This window comes from Alligator sinensis, unplaced genomic scaffold (genome assembly GCF_000455745.1).
Source record: "Alligator sinensis unplaced genomic scaffold, ASM45574v1 scaffold116_1, whole genome shotgun sequence".
NCBI lineage: Eukaryota > Metazoa > Chordata > Crocodylia > Alligatoridae > Alligator > Alligator sinensis.
Window position 1 is genome coordinate 3,693,677 of NW_005841908.1, and position 22,861 is coordinate 3,716,537.

General features: G+C 44.4%; 1 protein-coding gene across 4 annotated transcripts in view; it reads left to right on the forward strand.

Moving 5' to 3' along the window:
* Window positions 1-22,861, forward strand: part of DEUP1 (deuterosome assembly protein 1) — a 108,404-nt gene that overhangs the window by 47,354 nt on the left and 38,189 nt on the right. For 3 of the 4 annotated variants that reach the window (XM_025197862.1, XM_006018634.2, XM_006018635.2), the window contains 5 exons: window positions 5,662-5,874; window positions 11,102-11,247; window positions 11,928-12,033; window positions 14,113-14,310; window positions 18,189-18,275. In XM_025197862.1, the coding sequence (XP_025053647.1) occupies window positions 5,662-5,874; window positions 11,102-11,247; window positions 11,928-12,033; window positions 14,113-14,310; window positions 18,189-18,275 (750 nt within the window). The remainder of the gene's footprint in view (window positions 1-5,661; window positions 5,875-11,101; window positions 11,248-11,927; window positions 12,034-14,112; window positions 14,311-18,188; window positions 18,276-22,861) is intronic. The other variant, XM_006018636.2, reaches the window with a different exon arrangement.

Here is a 22,861-nt window from a genome sequence, read left to right on the forward strand (position 1 = left end):
GTTCTTCAGTAATATTTACAGTTGTCTCTGTGCAAGATAGCCTGGTAACACTAGTGTTCAAGTTTCATGAATGTTACAGGAGAAGAAGTTCCACTTAGTTTACTGCAGTGGAGAAGTTTTTGCTTGGCTTGCAAGACCGATTTATTTTTATTTCCAAATATGTCCACATCCTGACAGATAACACCACAGGCATGTATTATCCATACACTAAACCAGGGCTGTGCGACTGGTGGCCATGGTTAATTCGTAGTCAGTGGATTACCAGTTGTGCACTGCTCCCTACACTGCATCTGGTACAGCTGGGGTCTCTGAGTGCCATCCTCCCTTTTCTCACCTACCTTCTCCCTCCTCCAGCTTCTGCTCCCTGTCCCTGCCCTACCCCTGGTGGGAAGGTCCACATAGCCTGCGTGGCGGGCAGCCCCCTGGCTGCTTAAAAGGTGGACAGCCTTGGTGGACTAAGCCATCAAATTCATTATCCAGTTACGTTACAAAATTACCCCTCATAACATCACTAACTTGAACCTATCTAAAATACTGAGTTTTCCTGTCATCCAGATTCTTGGCAGATGTTAATATAAGGTTATGATTGGAACCTAAAACATTTTATGCCCAAACCCAAAAATCATGTGTTTGCCATGCCAAATGTAAATGTCAAGACATGAAATTTTTAGGAATTCAGCACAAAATTTCTCAGATCCCAATTACACAACTGCTAGTGCATGAAGCCCAACATAGTGACTCAGTCCCCCATGGCAGTCTCCCAAAGTGCCTGTAAACATGCTCTGGAAGTGGGAGGGGGCACACCACTTTAATTAAAACAGTTCCCAGAATTGTTCTAGTTAAAGTGACCAGATCTAGATCAAGACCTTTTCAGAGCCTTAGGACTCTAGCAGGGGAAAGGACCTTTTCCCCTTTTGGTGATGCTGCTGTGGAGGTGTGAGCCTCAGTTCTCACTCACTCACTGATGGTTTATGGTGAGCAATGTAAGTAAATAGGAAGAGTATTTATTTGTATATTTACAGTATGCAAATAAGCCCTCTTCTTATTTTCTTTATATTGCTGACCCTAAGTGGCTAGTGAGTGAATGAGAATTGGGTCAAAATTGAAGACTAGTTACCATATATGTAATAACATTGAACCCAGACATCTGGGGAGCTCCCTGGCAGGGGAAATACCACGATTGTCATAGTGGTTTTTCTACTGGTAGGGGGTGACCACTGTTCTGGCATGGGTCAGTACCTGGGCAGATGTAGTGTGTAGTTATTCTCTAGTTTTCATTTTCCACTGGGAAGATCTTGGCTTTACACCTACTTTACAGAACTGGCAGACTCTTCCCTAGCTTACTCCTGCAGCCATATGGCTGAGGTCAAGCAAAACCTGGGGATACCTGAACCCCCAACTTCTGGGCTCAGGCCTGCACATAGGATACCCACCAAATTATTTGGAAGCATCTGAAGCTCCAAGTGGGGTGGAGGATGTTTGCTGGTAGTAGGGCCGCTTATGGTCCTTGAATGACACAGATTTGGAATTGATTTGGCTTTGAAAATGAAAATTTTTCCTTAAAAATAAAAAAATATGTATTAAAAAAAAAAAAAAAAAAAAGGCTACCAGACATCCAGGGCAAAACCTATGTATCCAGAGGCTCCTGGGCCCAGGCCCTGCTGGTCCATGAATTAATCTGCCTATGCCCAGAGCATCACACACATCAGCATCTCCATAATGAAAAATGGCAGTGGCGGTGCTTTAACTAAAACTCATCATCCGCAGTATGCCGGTCACTTCCAGTCTGCAGTTTGCCAGTCTGCGGTTTGCCAGTCCACGGTCACTTCTGGTCTGGCAGCCAGCCCTCCTGCGGACCAGCAGCCAACACTTCACTGCCTGGCACCAGGCTGCAGCCCAGGGACTGGGAACCCCTGCACTAAGCTGTGGGGAAGTGCAGCCATGCCTCTGGGTAGGCTGACAATCCAGGTGGACCTAGGCAGATTAGTTAGATGGGCAGACCAGAACCAGATGCAGTTCAACACAGAAGTGTAAAGTGCTCCATCTGGGGAGGAAAAATCTGCAACAAACATACAGGCTCAGTGATGCTACACTAACTAGCACCAAATCTGAAAAGGGCCTAGGGGATCACAATTGACCATAAAATGAATATGAGCCACCAATGTGATGCTACAGCTAGCAGAGAAGCAATATACTGGCATGCATCAACTGATGCATCTCAAGCACTGCGAAGGAAGTTATTCTCCTACTCGACTCGCCATTAGTGAGGCCTCAGCTGGAGTAGTGTGTCCAGTTCTGGGTGCCATACTTCAAGAAGGATGTGGAGAAGCTTGAGAGAATCCAAAGTGTCACTCATATGATTAGAGGCCTGAAGAGCAAGCCACATAAAGAAAGGCTGACAGACATGGGACTTTTCAGCCTAGAAAAGAGAAGACTGGGGAGATCTGGTGGCAGCTTTCAGCAGTTCAACACAGAAGTGTAAAGTGCTCCATCTGGGGAGGAAAAATCTGCAACAAACATACAGGCTCAGTGATGCTACACTAACTAGCACCAAATCTGAAAAGGGCCTAGGGGATCACAATTGACCATAAAATGAATATGAGCCACCAATGTGATGCTACAGCTAGCAGAGAAGCAATATACTGGCATGCATCAACTGATGCATCTCAAGCACTGCGAAGGAAGTTATTCTCCTACTCGACTCGCCATTAGTGAGGCCTCAGCTGGAGTAGTGTGTCCAGTTCTGGGTGCCATACTTCAAGAAGGATGTGGAGAAGCTTGAGAGAATCCAAAGTGTCACTCATATGATTAGAGGCCTGAAGAGCAAGCCACATAAAGAAAGGCTGACAGACATGGGACTTTTCAGCCTAGAAAAGAGAAGACTGGGGAGATCTGGTGGCAGCTTTCAAATATATCAGGGAAGAGCATCAGGGGTAAGGTAAACAACTATTCACCAAAGAGCCCCAAGGGAAAACCAAGAGCAATGGTCACAAACTCCTAGGTTTCAGACTGAATATAAGGAAAAACTTCTTCGTGGTTCCTGTGACCACACTCTGGAATAGACTCCCAGCGGGGGTGATGCAGGCACCTACCCTGGAGATCTTCAAAAGGAGACTGGATGGATACCTTGTTGGGGTTTGACCCCAATAGTCTTTCCTGCCCAGAGCAGGGGTCTTGTCCCAATGATCTCACAAGGTCCCTTCCAGCCCTAAACTGTGAATCTGTGTGGATGCTGACGTAGAAAGCTTCTTGAGCAAGTTTTCAGAAAACATGAAACTAGGAAGGATTGTGAACACAGTAGAGGGTGGGAGCACAATTCAGACGAATCTTGACAGATTAGAAAAGCTGGGCTGGAGCTAAGCGGACGAAGTCTGGTACTGACAAATGCAGGGTGCTACACCTTGGGAAGAATAATCACTAATGCAAAATGGGTGACATCTGACTGGATGGCAACACTACAGAGAAGGATGTGGGAGTCTTGATAGATCACAGTCTCAATGCGAGTCTGTAATGTGATACAGCTGCACAAAAAGCAAATGTGGTTTTGGGTTAATTCATTAGGTGAAAGGTAGGTGATAGTGCCCCTTTACTCAGCATTGGTTAGGCCTGGTTTTGAATACTGTTGGTGTATCTACATGAGATGCTTACTGCGGAGTTGCCTAATTAGCTCCTCAATAAAGCCTCACTGTCTACACAAGCAGTGCTATTAGGCTGGAATAAACTAATTAACTCTGCCATAGGATAGTACTGCCCAACACAAGCACTGTTCTACAGTGGAGTTATTTACTCTGCTGCAACACATGTGTAGGCAGTGACCAGGGCTGGCTGGGGCATTAGGGTGCTACAGTGCAAGGCTGCCTACTGGCTAGCCCCGCAATGTAGCACCCTCATGCCCCTGCCAGCCACTCTGTAATGCTGTGCCCATAAGCAATAAACTCTGGCATGAACTGTGCCACCAGAATGTATTGTGTCAAATTTATTTCACATGTAGACATGTCCTGTGTGTAGTTTTGAGCTCTGCATTTTAATAAGGATGGTGGAGAAGTTGTAGAGGGTCCAGAGGCAGGTGACAAAAATGATAAAGGGCTTAAAAGACAAGTCATATGAAGAGAGACTGAAGGAAATAGGCATTTTTAGCTTGTGGTGCTTATAAAGGGACATGATAGCAGTCTTCAAATATCTGAAAGGCTGGCATAAAAAAGAGGGAAAACACCTTTCCTCCCTTGCTGCAGAGAGTATCATGTGGATCAATGGCTTGAAACTGCAGCAAAGTAGGTTTTGATTAGATACTAGGAAAAACCTTTTCACTGTTATAAGTGAGACTGAAATAGACTGCCCAGGGAACTTGTGGAACCTCCATTGTTGGAGGTGTTCAAGAAGAGATTGGATAGGCATTGGTCAGAGGTGATCTAGGAGTAACTATGCTTATGTTCTACTATGGGTATTTCCCATGCTTCTGGGCTTTACTGGTTGCCACATGGGACCAGGAGGGAATTTTTTTCTCCTCCTGCCAGAGGTGCCAAGTACGTGGGGACCTGAGGGCTCTGGCCCCTCTTGGGAAGAGGGCTGTCACCTGAAGTGTGTAAAACTTTGCACGTATGTATCATCTTAGGCCCCCCCCAGCAAAAATAAAAGTTGGCACCTATGCTTCCTACTGCTACATGCCAAGATTTTGGGGTTTTCTTAAGCCTTCCCCAGAAGCATTGGGTGTTCGTTGCAGCCAAAGCTGGTGACTTTGACTGCAGTGTGCCTATGCTCCTGCTGAGACTTAAACCCAGAGGTTCCTGGCTACAGCTAGAGGATCTTGTCCCTCCACCCAGGGTTAGGCTGATTGCCATCTTTAGAATTTTACCCCATGGTCAGGTTAGTGCAGACTGTGGAAGATTTTGCTTTTGCCTGTAGCAGGGGCCATGACTCTCTTCCTTGGATCTCTCAAGCAATTGCTATTTTAACAACCTTTGCAGCAGCAGGACATTGGCCACCATGGTCCGTCTGCTTTACCGGTGGCAGATTAGAGTTTATATCTTGTGGTTGTGTCAGGGTTTACTGTGTCATTTTGCTAAAAGGTTAGACAAGGGATTCATATAGGATGGCTTGGATAGGGATGATCCTGCCTCAGGCGGGGGGCATTGGACTAGATCACCTCGAAAGGTCCCTTCCAGCCCTACTTCTCTATGATTCTGTGATGCTATATTATGCTTGTTTTTCTAATATTTTCCGCTTAGTGTTTATTTTTCTGTAGCCAGCTCATCCAAGTATGGTTTAGAAAGAGGAAATTCTGCATCTGTACAGGGGTTTGAACTAGGTGACCTCTGAGATACTTTCCAACCCTATGATGATATGATCACCTTAGTATTTATTTACATTATGGGAAAATACTTCAGGAAACCCTTCATTCTTAAATTTTCAGAATCTCTTTTACATTTTCCTACTAAAGGCCAAGTACCTGAGGCATTACAAAGAAGACAAAAATGACATAATCCTTGTCCTTTGAAAAAATAGCAAGTAAATTGTCAAAAGTGTGCCAGGGTCTCTGTGACACTTTATCCAATTCCCATTGAAGTCAATGGAAAGACACCTATTAATTGTAAATAATGAAGGTAGATTAAAATAGGGATTAAAATAATTATGAAATTTCACTGAAATGATTTTATTATGTAGAAACAGACGCAGAATTATCAATTCCAAATCAGCAGCAAGAAGCAGAAAAAGGATGACACAATTACCTCCAGCCAGCCAAGAGTTGAGAAGGATGAGTTCATTATTGAAAAATTAAAGTTTACTGTGAATGAAATAGCCATAAACAGAAATAAACTAGAAGAGGAAAATCTGAAGTTCCAACAGGAACTAAAAATGTACCAAAAACAGTGCCAGGTAATGACTAGTAGTAATATATCTTTTCTACAATTACAGTGGAATTATTGCTATAGCATTAATTACTTAGTAATACATTTTCAAAATTTGCTAAGGAGTGCCTACATGAATGATCTTTAAATAAAGTACATTCTTAACAAAACTACAATAAGCTACCAGCTTTTGAATGACACACAAGAGAAACCAAAAATATTTTGAATGTAAAATGTTGTCATGCATTTTAGCCTTGTCTCTTTATTTAAGTTTTTACACCTCACAGAATATCCACAGGAACCCCCATCTTCATTCAACTTGTATATCAATTACTTTCATTAATTCTGTTTTTTTAGCTTTCCCAGAGAAGTTCAAAACATGATGCAACTGTATCTCAAGATACAGACAGAATTATAAATGGTACATTACAAAGTTATTATAGTTGGAGCTGGTAACTAATGCTGGTTTTAAGGCCTGTCAGAATTATGGCTGCCTGTCCCAGCTTGCCTTCTACACAAGGACTTTTGAGGGATCTTTAGAAAGCAGCCATTCTGGTGTCCTACTTGATTCCTGCACTGTAGTATCTGGCCAGACTCAGGACTGTTAGATCCCTTCATGCCAATGAAGACTCTTATCAGGCATAAAGGGGATGGAACAGAACTGAGAAACTTATCCTTTCATTTTTGTAGTGGGGAGTCTGCAATGATTCTTAACCCTTTCTGTGGGGAGAGAATCTATTTCAATTAATCTTTTATTTTTCTACAATCACATCTGATCTGCTCTAACATGCCATATACAAATCAACATCAATATGGTGTATGTAAATGATCTTCCTCAAAATGTAGTTATGGCAGCCAAGTTTTTGCAACACCGTGTGTTTTATGTATATGCAAATTATTTTAAATTGACTCATTAAATACTTACATATAAGCAGATATTGTTTGACCAACCATAAATGCTCTAATTAAGGTCTATATGTGCTGCCTTAAGCATTGGTGTGCTTAGGATGGGGGCAAGCATGAAACTTTGCAGTTGTGGCAGATGGATAGGTGCTGAAAGTTACCTGAAAAGTTGTTGGATTCTGTACTAAAGCCATCTTAGAAAGATAAGCTGATATAGGAGAACCCATGAAGGTATCTGAGTGGAAGATCAGACTGTCTGGGGTCTCTTAAAGACTCTTGAAAAGACTCAGTGACATGAAAGTTTTGGGAGTTTTTTGAAGAAATGTTTTGTGTTCCAAGCCAAATCAAGTCCAAATCCATGAGTCAGTCCAGAACCATAAGTGGCCCTACAACTGGCAAACATCCTCCACCCCCACCAGGGGCTTCAGATATTTCCAGAGTCTTTTGGCAGACATCCTACATGCAGGCCCAAGCCCAGAGGTTTGAGGTTCAGATGCCCCCAAGTTTCACCTGCCCTCAGCCACATGGCTGCAGGAGCAAGCTAGGAAGGAACCTCCCATTTCCATAAAGTGGGCTTTAAGCCCCAACACCTCAGTGGGCATAGGTGTCTAGTGCCTCTTGTGCCCCCCATGACACCAGTCAGCAACTGGGGGGGGGACCCTAGCGGCCGATCCCAGAAGAACAGTTAAAGAAGCCAGAGGCTGGTATGCATGCAAGATGGGCAGTCAGTGAAGATGTAAATTGAGGATTCAGTGGGTGAGAGACAGATTGGGAGGAGGTGGAGGGGGGAATGAATGTAGCTGGTAAATATTGGAGAGGTATCTGGGGCGTCAGGTGTTAGGCAGGTTATAATGTGTCATAAATCCAGTGTCTATATTTAGAGCATGCTTTTTTATATCCAGTAGGTTGATGAAGTGAAGTTTGTAGGCTTGTCTGTGAAAGGTATTTTGTAAATTACCTTTTAGAATTAGAACTAAGAGATTGGAGAGAGAATGGTTTTCTTGTGAGAAATGTGCCCCCACAGGTAATTGGGTATTGTCTTTGATAGATTTCCGGTGTGCATTCATTCTGATGCACAGTTGTTGTTTGGTCTCTCCTACATATTTTCCATCAGAGCATTTGGTGCATTGAATGAGATATATTACATTTCTGGAGGTGCACCTGTAAGATCCAGGAATACTGTAAGATCCGTCAGCATTCCTGGGTCTTACAACTTTTAACTATACTGTATAAAGAAGCCTAAATTTACACATGGAGGCATCTTCACAGTGCAACATGTAAATCATCTAAAGAATTTAGGTGCCCAAAAGGTGTTGTGGCTGCTGGAGCAAGGCTATTCTGGATTTTTAAAAATGAGCTAAATTTGAGCTAAATCCCAGTTAGGCGCTTATATGACCAATCTGGGTTTCACCCATAGTTAAAGGGTAAAACAGTGTATGCCAGAAAAATTACTAGCTAGCTAAATTTCTAACTTAGCTATTTTTTGAATTCTGCAAATTGTAAAGCTGTGCTGCTGCTTTTTCAATTTATTACAATTCTAACTCAAAGCAGTGACAAGAGAATTTGAATAATCGGAGTTTTTATCCATCCGCCAATGTCCACCCAAAATAAGTAACAGAATCCTAGAGCCCAAAATAATTCTGCTTCTTTAGAAGTAATAACAGTTTTATTATGAATTCAGCTGAAAAGTATGCAGGATCCAGCAGACAAGCTAAGCCATTCTGTAGCATTTTGAAGCTACAGTAAATGCTTGCAAATATATTCCTATATTTAAAATCATATATTGGTATTCTTGAAAGGAACAAACTCTAAGATAGCCATGGTAAATCCCTTGCAGCTCCTAATACAAGTTCATTTTTACTTGGAAATGTTTAAAGATGATTTTCAGCCTCTAAACAAAGGTTTTAACCCTTGAATAGTATGTGAGATGGTCAGTGCAATTGGTGAGTGGTACCACAATGCTTTTAAATGTTGGACACAATACAAGCTTGATCCATTACTCTCAAGTCAGCAAGGCTATAAGAACTGTCTCCAGCCCCTGAAGAACAGAGAGAGTGCTTCGTATTACTCTTCAGTAGCCCATTTTTCCAGAGAAAGACTATAGTCCACATTGGTTAGAAGGAAGGTCATTCTATCACAGTGCCCTAAGGACTTCTGTGAGGAGAATAAACCCCTAAAAAGAAAAGACTTGTTCGCAATGTCTGTCTAGATTCAGTCTTTTGAGCTGTGAATATCCAGTCACTTTGGAAAGTTTAAAATGTTCTTTCCACTTCTAAAGATATGAAAATATTGAAATAAAATGGGAAAACTATGAAAAGCAGTAGCATTCCCACAGTGTGACATCTTAAAGGTAAAGTCCAACCCCTTCACCCCAACATTTCTTCTATTAACAACTTCGTATTTGGCAGTTGGATGAATAGAAGAAGACATGTTCCATGTGCTTTTACTATTGCAGGGCTCTGATGGTTGCTATTATGTCATTTGAGAATTGTGTTTTCAAGTTATTGGTGCATAATTTATGCTGATTTTCATGTGGACTTACAAACAGGGCACGTCTAAACGTGCATTAATGTGCCATTGCTACTGTGTATTAAGTTTAGTACCTCTAATATGAGGTACTGCATAAATGCATAGTAGCTGGTGCTAATGTGCAGTAATAATGGCACACGTTCTTTTCATGATGCTTAATGCACAGTAGACTAATTCAGCTGCACATTAGCACAGATTTTGTCCTGACGTGCTAATATGCACTAGAATTAGTCTACTACACAATAAGCATCTTGTGTAGATGTGCCCAGATACTCTGATTTCAAGTATAATGTATATCCATCTGAAAACTCTCACATTTTCAGTGCAAAGAACTGAAAAGTAAAGTAGGGTCAGCACTAAAGCAGGATCGCAACCCAAAAGTGAGTCACAAGAATATATGAAAGTTTGCAAATAAACTTTAAAAATGGATCAACAAACTTTTAAATGGATTCTCCTTTAAAGGAGAAAAACATGGGAAACTATGGCTTTTCCCTTGCAGGCTGGCAGAGTTCCAGTCTGCGAGGCGCTACTTGGGCTCCTCCCTTCCCCATCCTCGCTTCCCTATACACCCACTCCCTGCCCCACACACTGGAGGGCTGAGGACTGGGAGCAGAGGGCAGCAGGTCAGGAGTGAGGGACACTGGGTCGGGACTGGTCATCAACGTTTACAAATGGGTCCTGGTACAAAAATGGTTGAGAACCGCTGTGCTAAAGGAATCTTAAGGCAAAGTCCTAAGGCATGTCCACCTGAGATGTTTGCTGCATAGTTGACTAATTAGCTGTACAGAAAACATCTCAGCATCTATACACCCACCCCTATTGAGATGGAGTAAATTAATTTACTTTGCAGCAGGATAGTACCTGTAAATATAAGTACTAACCTGATGCAGAGTAAAAAATTCCACAGCAGTTCACGTGTAAACACTGGAGGGACTGGCTGGGTCATGAGAGTGCTTCAGTGGAGGGGCTACCTGCCAGTTTATTCATGCCATGCCATGTATGAATAAACTGCAGAACTTATTGTTCCGGTGTTAATTGCTCCCGGGCACAGGTTCAAACGGCACTCCCAGGAGCAATTAACTCCAGACCAATAAGCTCCACAGTTTATTCATGTGCAGTAATAGCACATGTAGACGTGTCCACAGAGTGACAGCTTGCAAGCTAGGTGCCCATTTAAAAAAATTATAATCTCTAGGCAGCTGAACCAGTTTTGGAAGAGACTTCTCTCACATTTGAGCTAAACAGGTTGATTGAGGCATATGCTAACACTAGACTGTATAAAGCTCATGAAATCTTCTGCCTTGGATTGATTCAACCCTTCCTAGCCCACACCTTGTTCAGAATTCCTGCAGTGCAAAAGCTGATGTGTCCCTAATGTTATGAAAAGACAAAATACCAGTTAATGATGCTATTGAATCCTGCTGTCATGGGGTGTAATCTGGAACACAATGAAGTGAATAAATGTGGAAGTTTATTCAAGAGAGTAAGAAAGACTTAGATATAACATTAAGCATACAAAAGATGAAGGTTTCTTATGATAATGTCACAGGCAAATGCATCATAATGCTGCATGACCCAGAGAACCTTGTGTACTTTACTGTTGAGTGACATTTCTAGAGAAAGGGACTGAGTGGGAAACCTTAGGAAAGCAATGCCTTCTCCAAAGCAGGAACTGTACTCAGAATAAAATTAAGCAACATACCAAGTAAAAATATGCCTCTTAAATTCATAGTAAATATGTAAACTATATGTCAGTCTTTAATACTATGAGGAATTGGAATTTAGAACCACGACTGAGTCATTTTGATTGTTTGTTTATATAGAATGTGGAAGCCGGACTTTCGGAGATGAAAAATGAGCTGCAGACACGTGATGCTCTCTGGAAGGGGGTAAAAATGGAATGCCAACAGTTGCGTAAAGAATTATTGAAAATCGGAGAGAATAGAAATGTGCAGGAAAATCAAATGAAGTAGGTATTCTAAAAATCACATTTGCATTGTGAAAGACTTATGTATTAAAACTATTTTCTTTAATTTCAGTTTAGTTTGTTTTAAAAAGATATTCTGGATTAGAAGGTCAAATGCTAAATATTTTTTATTAACATGTTAATCAGCAATTTTATATTATGAGATTATAAGCAATATCTATGCACTCTGTTAGATAGCCTGGATATTGCTTAATTCTTTACACATTATTATATTTTATTTACTTGGATTTATATACTCATTAATGAAAAGGAGCACATTTCCTTTCTACTAGGTACTTGTTAATATAACATTTTATATATTGTATATATAAAATGATTACAACCAAGATTTCTTAACCCCCTTTGATCAAAATGAGTATCTGTTTATGGCTTTCTTAGTGGAATGAATGTTTTGCCTTGCCCATATGTAGTAAGATAACATATAGGTTAACAAATGAATTCAGTATTCTTACTGCATACTGCATGGTCCTGGATCTCCATATTCCACCAATATCCACCCTGGCTTAAGCAGTGAAACTTTCAGTCCCAGCTGGATTGATGAGGAAGATAATTTTTTTTTAGATGAAGCTCATGGTATTTTCTGTTTACCTAATGCGTTGTTTTTCTTTAATATTGGGAGCAATCTGATCTTCAGTAATTTGTGGGGGTTTTTTTATGTAAAGTCTTCAATCAGCTTGTGTACAACGTGTTGAAGACCTGGAAAATAAAAAAACCGAGCTATTAGCATTACAACATCATCAGAAAAGTCAGCAAGAAGATCTAAATAAGGTATTTACAAAAATTTTGAAATGTTACTTGTTATATAGATTTTGTTTTAAGTATATAGTACAAAATCATAGCCTTGCTTATGTGAGTGTGCTACAGTATGTTGGAAAATAAATTGCATGCTTTCAGATAGAAGGGAAACTAACACACATGTTGTGTTCCCAGAAGGAATTGAGCAGCTGTGCACCCAGCACCCACATGCACTGAGAAATCAATAGAGTTGGGCACAGCATGCATAAATAATGACAGCTATCCATGCCAAAAGGGTACCATCATAGAATTAATACCTACATGGAGTGCATAATAACAGCAGGTAATGGACAATGTGTGACCCCAGACATAAAGTACACCGGGTGAACGAGATAAAGTTAACAGGCCAGATGCCCAGAGAGGGTACACTGGTCAGGTGAACCCAGGCTTCTCTTTGCTACCAACACAGCTCACCACAGGGTGCATCTACACATGTATTAATGTGCTTTTCCTAATGCGCGTTAAATTTACTACTTCCAGTGAGAGGGCATTTTTACTTGTGCAAGCGCTGGATGCTTTGAAAAGCACCCAGCGCTGCAACACTTACAGTTGTGTAAGTGGGAAAATGCACATCAGCGCAAAGAAAATAGCGGTGGTGCACTTGTAAATTAAAACATCTCAGAGGTGCTTTAGTTCAAAAGCGCACCGCCATCATTTTCTCTATGCTGGTGTGCATTTTGCTGCTTATACAACTGTGCTCAGTGCGGCACAGTACATGTCAGCTCCTATGCAGAGCAGACTCGATAAAGTCTGCTGTTAGTTTCTGTTAGTTTCCCTTCTATCTGAAAGCGGCGGATCTCCAGCACATCCAAGAACTAGAAGGTATGTGTATAAATGCCCTAAAGTACTAAATAAATGCACATTAGGCTGCCCTAATGCACAATACTGAAAGCGCACATTTTTTATGTGACACTTAATGTTCAGTAGCCTATTTTACTATGCATTAGCGTAATTACATGTTTTTTACGTGACACGTTAATGGACAGTAAAATAGGCTACTGCGCATTTTAGCATATGTGTAGACACACCCACAGTGCTCTATTCATTGAATTGCCTACCACACTACTCACACAGTAGCCACCTAAATTCTATGTAGCATCAATAGCAGGCAACAGTTTGGGGTGGAATATGATTTGGCAATTCCCAATACCAAATATAGCTGTGTTACTTCCTTCAGGGTGGAGAGGTTAAACATAATTCTTCTCACATGTGTGGTTTATGCTGCTGACCAATATTGTAAGCAGTACTCTGCAAAAATTATGGGAGAAATTATGCAGCAGTTTAGATATTTATGTCTAAATATATTGCTTACATCTTTTGTTTTTTGTGCAAATCAAATAAAATGAAAATACCATCTACTATTGATTGTGTATGGTATTATGAGAAAATTAATTAATACAAGCTTGACTACAGTTATGTTGGCTTTGGTTGTTGCAGTACCCAATAGTGTAATATTCTTTTAAGTAATATGAAAATGTACTGGTATTGAATTATTTGTTATTGGCAGAAAGATTATGAGACCCACAATCTCTTTATAGATTCTCTGGAGATATTAGAATGTATAGAAAACTTCACCTTAAATATTTTATGTAATAGCAGTAGTAGTTGTCATAAAGTGGCTTGGGAAATTGTTTTGTTCCCTAATAGCTAACAGCTCTGTTTTATAATACAATATAAGTTATTTTTCTTTATTTCTAAAGTTTTTGGTTTTTTCTTGTTAAAGAGTTTCTAATTCTTAAAATCAGTGTTTATAAACACTATCCCTATCATTAGTTTTCTTATTGTGAATTAAAATAGTACATCCTTTGTTCACATTTGACATTGAATCGTATCATAAATTGTATATTATTTCTTTTCCCAGAATCGGTGTAACAAAGCTGGTTGCACTGAATCATAGTGATATTTTATTTTAAAATATCCTTAAAATCACTGACATGGCTAGAGGAGTTGGTGTATTGGAACCAGGGAGTGAAAAAGTCACTAGTAGGTGATAAGTGATACAATCTAATACACTGCAAAATATTTTCGCTTTTTGGAACATATTTACTTCAGATAAGAGACCATCTTTATCTTGAGGAGCAGTCCCATAGCTCTGAGCAGAAAAGAATGAGGACAGAAATCTCTGACCTGACAAAAAAGCTTCATCAGAAGGAGATCACTATAGCAACTATCTCACAGAAAGCTACTCTTCTGGAAAGACAGTTAAAAATGGAGTTAGAGATAAAAAGAAAATTGTTAAGAGCACAACAGGTATGCAAACAGACAAAAAAACAGCTCTGGTCATTCTGCTGCTTATTATCAATGATGACTTACATGATCTGCTAATAACGGCACTACATCTTGTGCATTAGTTTTCATCGGCCATACTTTATATTTAAACCCTGAGAAAAAATACAAAAAATAGCCAAAATTCTACTGGAACAATAAAAGACCAGTAAATGTCAGTTGTACAACATGCAATCTTAACATATAGTCCATTTTGATAATTATTTCTGAAGTTAACATTCCAGCACATGGAAGATTTTGAAAAATTCTGGTCTGACAAAATTATAACTATATTGGGCGCATCTACATGAGACACTTTACTGCACAGTAGAATAAATTACTGTGCAATAAGCATCACCATCTACACATGCAGTACAGTACAGACCCGTACTGAACAGTAATTTGCTTTACTCCGTAGTTAATTTGCTACCTGCATTTGCAGGTACCAAATTAATTGCCAAGTAGTTACTGTGCAATAAGGTATGTGTGGATGGCTGTCAAGCAGCAAATTTGCTCCAGTCAGCCAGGCAGCAGGGGGTGGGAAATTGCTCCCTGCCCCTGAGAGCTGCCTGCTGCCGGGGCAGGCTTCACAGAGCTGGGGATGAGAGTTCCCTGCCCAGCCTAGACCCGCTGTAACCTGCCCCAGATGGGACATTGCCAGCCAGCCCTGGGCAGCTCGGGGAAGTCTGCACATGCAGCCTGGAGCTGGCTGGGAACTATGTGAAACAGGACAGTTCCCAGCCAGCTCTGGGCTGCAAGTGCAGACTGGGACAGTTCCTGGCCAGCCCTAGGTTGCTCAGGGAAGTCTGTATATGCAGCCTGGGAACTGCCCGCCCCAGTCTAGGGCAGGTCCCAGCCCAGCAGCTCTTTCCCAGCTCCATGTCCTGATGGGGTGATCAAGGCACAAGGCTTGGAAAGAGCTGCAGGGGAGGAACAGGTCCCAGCCCTCTGCCCTGATCCACTGGCAGGGCAGCTAGCAGCGAGCCCCTAGCTGGGTGGGGAATCCCTACCAAGCTGGGGGCTCACTGCTAGCTGCCCCACTGGTGGATCAGGGCAGGGAGCTGGGACCTACCCCTCCCCTGCAGCTTTTTCCCAGCCCCCTGCCCCCAACTGGGAAGCTGGGGCCGGGAGCTCCCTGCTGCTGGGGCAGGTGGACATTGTCCCGGCAAGGGATCCACCATCAAAGCCCACCCTGGCAGCAGGCAGCTCCCAGGGGCAGGGAGCAATCTCTCAGCCCCTGCTGAGACTCAGCTATCTCCTGGCCTTGTGCTCCCTGCCAGCCCCTGGGCTAATACCAAGGGGGAGCCTGGGGCTCCCTCTGGCTGCTGCAGGGGACAGAGCAGGGTGGAAGTAGCCCTCTCTGGGCTTCTCCCATTGGAAGCAAATCTGCTCCCAAATGCCTGCATGTGTAGACACCTCCCCAGGGTAGGTTTACTCCTCAGTAAATTATTGCAGAGTAAACCCATGCAGTAGCATTTGCACGTGTAGATGTACCCAGTATCATTCATTTTTTTTTATTACATTATCAAGCTTTGCTTACATTTCACAGCTCTTTATGTTTTTGTTTAAAAATGTTCAGACTGAAAATTAAATTATCAACTTTAAAGCTGGATTTTTAACCAATCAGTATTGTAAATGAGGGGTCTAATCAGTACCCCCAGGCTCCCAGTCTGGGTGCAACGGCAGGAGTGGGGGCATGGCCAGAGGCTGGCCAGCATGGCCCCCTAAGGCAGAGGTGGTAGGGAGGGGATTTATTCCCCCCTCCACCCCTTCTGTCCCCATGGGAATCCATCTGGGGTCTGTCCATCCCAACCACCACTGCTGCCAATCATTCCCTGTGCAGCACATGTGGTGGGATAAGCTCCTTTCCTGCCCCCTCTGCCAGATACTAGAGGGAGGTGGGAAATTACCCCCCTCTCTACCCTCTTACCTAAGAGGGCCATTCTGGCTGACCTCTGGCCACGCCCCCACCCTTGCTGCTGGAGTGGTGAGGGGGCAGGGAGCTTGATGGGGGTGGCAGCTGCTGTCATGCTTTCGTGGGAAGCGCAAGCCTCTTCCTTGTGGGGGTTACACTTTGGGCGGGAGCAGAGCAAGATGGGGCGGTCAGAGTTGCCACAGACTGCGCAGAGCGAGCAACGGCATCAGAGCTTGGAGGGGTGGCCAGAGCCCTCCAAGCCCTCCTTAGTGCTGCCACCACTAGCAGTAGCTCTGACTGCCCTGTTCCGCCCTGCTGTGCTCCCATCTGCAACACAGCCCCCTGCCAAGAAGAGGCTTGTACTCCCCAGGAAACCATGACAATGACAGCCACCCCCATCAGGATCCTTGCCCCCTTGCCACTCCAGCATCAGGGGTGGGACCATGGCCAGAGCCTGGCTGGCATGGCCCCCTTGGGCAAGAGGGCAGGGAGAGGGGTTATTTCCCCACTCCATCTGGCATCTGGCAGAGGAGGTAGGGCTGGAGTTTATTCTGCCACTCACCCTGTGCAAGAAGCAATTGGTCGCAGTGGCGGTCAGGATGGGCATACCCCAGCTGCAGTTCCCTTGGGACAAAGTGGGGGGGAATAAACCCCCTCCCTGTCCTCTCTGCCTCAGGGTCCATGCCAGCCAGCCTCTGGCCATGCCCCCACTGCTGCAGCAGTGAGGGGGGAGTGCCAGGTGGACCCCAGCTCTGATCCATGCCAGTGGGACAGGGAGGTGGAAATTAAACCCTCTCCCTGGCCAGTTCACTTGAGGCTACTGCCAGGGCTGGCCATGCCCCAACCACTAGAGCAGCCAGTGGAGAAATGCCTGGCAGGTCCATGCTGGTGAGATGGGAGGGAAGGAGGAATAAACCTCTTCCCTGCCCCCTTTGCCTTACGGGGTGCGGCATCTGGCCACGCCGCTGCCCCTGCCCTAGGGAGCAGAGGGGCAGGGCCAGCCCTGCTCCAGTGAAGCAGAAAGCACAGCCCCGCCCAGGCCTGCAGAGCATGTAAGGATGCTGGGGGACTCTGGTTTAACTTAAGCCAGGAAGGGGTCTGGGACACAAGTTCCATAAACCTGTTTGAGCTCAATCAGTTAAACCTGGTTGAATATAGTATCAGACTTATCTCAAACTGGCTTTGGCCATTTTGAAACTGGTTTATGTGTACTGAACTTCTGTTCTGTTACAGGTTTAAACCAGTTTCTGATCACTTAAACCAGTTTTTGTAACTTCTGTCCTAGCCTAAGAGGCTTGTGGCCCCTAACGACTCAGAAATTGAAGTCCTGTTGTAAATCATTGCAAACTTCAGGTTTAAATATATATATGGCCTATCCATTACTGATATGTTGAGTATATGTGAGAAGCAAATATAGTTTACCAACCCCCCTGAAATTCGGAGGGTTAGAGCTCATTTCTGCGTGTACATAGAAACACTGTGATCTAACAGAACCCTTTAATATTGTAAATGAGACAAAAAGTGCTTAAGAGGGGGTGTAAACCATCTGCTACCACATGGCACTATTCACAATGTCCATGCTACCTACAATATCATCCACCATAGTGGATTACACAGAAGAGCCAGGTCCCTGGCTTCAACCCAATTTTAGCAGGCTGCAGGATATGTTGTAGTGCACACAACTGACACTTCATTAACTCAGCTGTGTACCTGCTTCACCTTGTGCTTCTTTTTAACATGGGTTTAAAAAAATAATAATTAGCACATATATCTTTAATATGGAACCTAGTACCTTTTTCTATCTTAATGTTGCTTTCATTATTAGTATAGACTGATAATTTTTCTTGAATACTTTGAATAAAACTATAGATTCAGATTTCTACATAATTAGTCACTATTTATGTCACTGGTATTGTTGCATTCAACTAAGTGTTTAATCTTTCACCAGTTATTAGGGTTGAGTTACGAAACTATCAAACCTGAAAACACACATCTGAAAGAGACTATGGAAAATTGGGAATCTAGAAGACGCATGGTACTTTTTTTTTATCTGTGCAATGTACAGTTATTGATGTTTGTAATAAGTATAGATTGGGATCTTGTCAAAAGAGAAGTTACCAAGGTCTGAGCCAGAGGTCATTTTAATGATTTATATGCAGTAGAAAAATCTTTATTTTGCTTTCTTCCTGTCTCACTATAGGAATAAAAAGACAGTAGTAAGTAGTAACGTTCTTAATCTTAACAACAGTGAATCCCTCCTTTTAAAATTAAAAGAGTTCACTGGCGGATATGTTAAGGTACCATTAGTAGTTTTTTAGAATTTATGCGCACTCTGGGAGAGACATTAGCAAGGTGTGGCAGGACACTGTTTGTGCCTGCCACTTTAAGGGCCTGGAGCTGCCAGCTGCCAGGTGCCTGATGAGGCAGCCATTTTGAATCTGGGGCTGCCCGTATAAACCGGGCAGTTTTGCTGCTGGATGCCAGGCAACAACATCACCTGGCCGGAGGGCTGCTGGTATCATGTGGAGGTAAGGGAGGAGCTGTAGGGGATGGTCAGGAGACTCCTGGTCCTGGGAACGACCTAAAACTGCACCCTGTCAGGAGTTGGTGGCCTGGTGGGGCTCCCAGTGGCATGGGAGCCCCCAGGAAATGCCAGACCAGTGACCACCCCGGTGAAAGGCAGGTCGGGGCACCTTAACCCCTTGCCCCTACAACCGGGTGGGTTACCAGTTGGAGGGTCTGGAAGGTGGACCCCATAGAGAAAGAGTGAGGCCATAGACTCGCGCCTCTCTGGACTTCCCCTGACTGGTCAATGCTGGGGCCAGAACCAGAAGGGTCAAAGGGCCAGGGGCCCACCGTGAGGAACACTCAAGAGCTGAGGGACTGGGGTTCCGGCTGGCCTGGAGGTGGGCCAGGGCTAGATGAGCCAAAGGTCCCAGGGGGGACTACACCTGAAGGGGAAGCAGTTCAGGTGACTATGCTGCCCAGTATGAAGGTGGAATAGGCTGCCTGAAGAGAGGAATACAGGTGGGGTTCAATTAGTAGGATTCTGGGGCCCAGTGTGAGGGCTGGTGATAGTGAGAACATCTGGATGCCATCTGCGAGGCTTGGGCTGCGGTGTAGGGGAGGATTGGAGCCGCAGGTAGTGCCCCCTGGCATCGGGGCAGGAAATGGGCAGTCTCCCGCTTATTAACTTCTATTAATTAATTCAAGGTGCAGTGGGCAAGAAGGTGGGCAGTTAGCCCAGAAACAGGGTGAGTGGGCCACAGGGAAGTCGGCCGCGAGCAGGCCCCCTGTTACACAAGGCTGTCTACTTAGACAGTAGCAGGCCTATTATACCTTGCAATATGCAATGTGAAACCTTGGAACTTGGCAACAGTACCAGAGGATTGGAAAAGGGCTAATGTGGTCCCCATTTACAAGAAGGGGAGAAAGGAGGACCCTGGCAGTTATAGGCTAGTCAGTCTTACTTCGGTCCTTGGGAAGACCTTTGAGAAAATTACCAAGGAGCACATCTGCAAGGCCCCAGCAGGGGAGGTAATGCTCAGGGGCAACCAGCATGGGTTCATTGAGGGCAGATCCTGCCTGACTAACCTGGTTTCCTTTTATGATCAGGACACAAAGTCCCTGGACGAGGGTGTTAGGGTGGATGTTGTCTTCCTGGACTTTAAGAAGGCCTTTGACATTGTTTCCCACCACATTCTCTTAAAAAAAAAAAACTAGGTAACTGTGCCATTGATGCCTACCCAGTCAGATGGATGGCAAATTGGCTAGATGGTCGCACCCAGAAAGTGGTGGTGGACAGGTCGTTTTCGACCTGGAGGGATGTGGGCAGTGGTCCCCCCCAGGGCTCAGTCCTGGGGCCTGCACTGTTCAACATCTTCATCAGCGATCTGGATGTGGGTGTGGAAAGCACGCTGTCCAAATTCGCTGATGACACCAATTTGTGGGGTGAGGTGGGCATGCTGGAGGGGAGGGACAGAATCCAGCTAGATCTAGACGGGTTACAGAGGTGAGCAGATGAGAATAGGTTGGAATTCAATGCAGACAAGTGCAAGGTGCTGCATCTAGGGAGAAGAAATCAGCAACACACCTATAGGCTGAGGAACACCCTTCTTGTCCACACGGTGGCAGAAAGGGATCTTGGAGTCATTGTTGACTCCAGGATGAACATGAGCCACCAATGCGAGGAAGCAGCCAGTAAAGCTAACCACACCTTGTCGTGCATCTACAGATGCATCACAAGCAGGTCCAGGGAGGTGATCCTTCCCCTGTATGCGGCGTTGCTCAGGTCACAGTTGGAGTCTGCATCCAGTTCTGGGCACTGCACTTCAAGAGGATGCGGCTAGCATTGAGAGGGTCCAGAGGAGGGCCACTCGCATGGTCAAGGGGCAGGAGTGCAGGCCCTACGAAGAGAGGCTAAAGGGCCTAAACCTATTCAGCCTCCACAAAAGAAGGCTGAGAGGGGATCTGGTGGCCATTTACAAACTCACCAGGGGGGACCAGCGATAACTGGGGGAGGCTCTGTTCCCCTGGGCACCGCCTGGGGTTACTAGGAATAATGGCCACAAGTTGTTAGAGAGAAGGTTCAGGCTGGACATCAGGAGGCATTACTTTACAGTTAGGGCTGCCAGGCTCTGGAATGGGCTCCCAAGTGAGTTGGTACACTCTCTTACCTTGGGGGTCTTCAAGAGGAGGCTGGACAGATATTTGGTTGGGGTGATATCACCCCAGCAGCTGTTTCTGCCCAGGGCAGGGGGTTGGATCTTATGATCTCTTTAGGTCCCTTCCAACCCTAAGCACTATGATACTATGATACATTTACATATATAATGGTGCAGCAACAGCATCTTATGCACCAAAATACAGATTTACTGATAAGAGGCCAGAAGGAAAATAACCTCCAAACCCACAAATTGTTATGTTTGTATTAAGAGTGCCCCAGAAAGGATGTGTAACCCAATCAAAAGCAAATGGTATGAGTAAAATGCAAATCAAGCCATATATTATTTGAAACAGATGGATAGTTTAGAAACTCCATTGACACAAGATAACTCTGAACTTAGAGCAACTTATACTCTTCAATATCTATCTATGCCTATACTAGTGATTCTCAACCAGGGTGCCGGAGCACCTTGGGGTATCCCAAGATCCTTTGAAGGGTGCTGCAGGAAATGTGAGGTGATAAGTAAGGTGCGACAAGATAAGCAGATAAAGGCAGGCTCGGACTTCAGGTGTGAGCAGATAAGCAGATAAGGATGAGCTCAGGCTTTTCCTACCCAGCTGTTCCCCTCTCCTCACTGTCTGTCCCCTCTGAAGGAGGTAGGCCCTGTAATAAATAGATTAGTTTTTGAAATGGGGTGTCTCTCAGTTCACAAAAGTTATGTAGAGGTGTCTCAAGTCTGACAAGAGGTGCCTTGAATCTAAGAAGGCTGAGAAATACTGGTCTAGACACTAGTGTTTCTGACTGTCTGTTCACTGTAAATCACTTCACTTAATCATTTTTCACAAAGCATTAATTTATGCACAGTCATCGTCCCATGTAAGAGATGGACACTAAACCCATTTTTATTGTCACTAATTTTGCTAATATGAAGCTTAAATAATAGCACACAAACTGAAACTGGCCCTTGCCCCCTTCAGCTCTTCAATACCCATTTTTCTTCAAATAGGTGATATTACAAGTTAATTCATAAAAGCATATGAAAAATCACCATGGAAAAATAGCAGTCTGTAAAGGCAACCTTATCATCATATATTGTTTGAACCACAGTGCCTTCCACAACCAAGTTTCTAGCCAAACTCATGTTGACATGCCACTATTATTGTGTCTAATATTTCACTGGAAAAAACATTGGGATGTTTTTGTAAATACTATACAATCATCATTAGAGGTGCACCGATACATCTGTCTGATATCAGATCAGTACTGTTATAAAGACAATTGGCTGTATCGGATATCAGCCTGATGGAGCCGATAATTTGGCTGATAAACGCCCGTGCAGCTGCAGCACAGCAGTCAGGCAGCAAGGAGCACAGCTGGAAGCATGGAGAGTTGCCTCCAGCCAGTAAGTCCAGTGTGGTGGAAGTGGATTGGGGAAGTGGGGAAGGAAGGAGCGTGTGGGGGGGGGCAGATCAACACTCGCCCCCCCGTGGTAAGGGAGGGGGCAGGGGCAGGCATTGCCTGGGGGGGAGGGAGGGAGCCATGGCTCATTGGGGGAGGTGGCTCCCACTGCTACTTGAACCCATGGAAGGCATGGAGGGGGCACATGCCCCCCCCGGATCTGCATGGGGTGGGGTGGGGCGGGATGCAGCCAGGGCTGGGGCCAGGCTCAGGGTGAGTGCCAGTGGCATTGAGAGGATGCTGCACCCACCCCAGATTTCACCGCTGCTCCAATCCCAGTGCTGCTGCATCCATTCCCAGTGCCGCCGGGATGCAGCATCCTCCCAGCGCCACTGGCACCCTCTCCAAGCCCAGTTTTCACCCTACCCCACACAGAACTGGGGTCACATGCGCCCCCCCCACATGCCCTCCCAGGGTGCAAGCAGTGGTGGGAGCTGCCTCTCCCCCTGCACGAGCTGCGGCTGGGGCCCCCCCCGCCCCCGCCGGGCCGGGCCCTC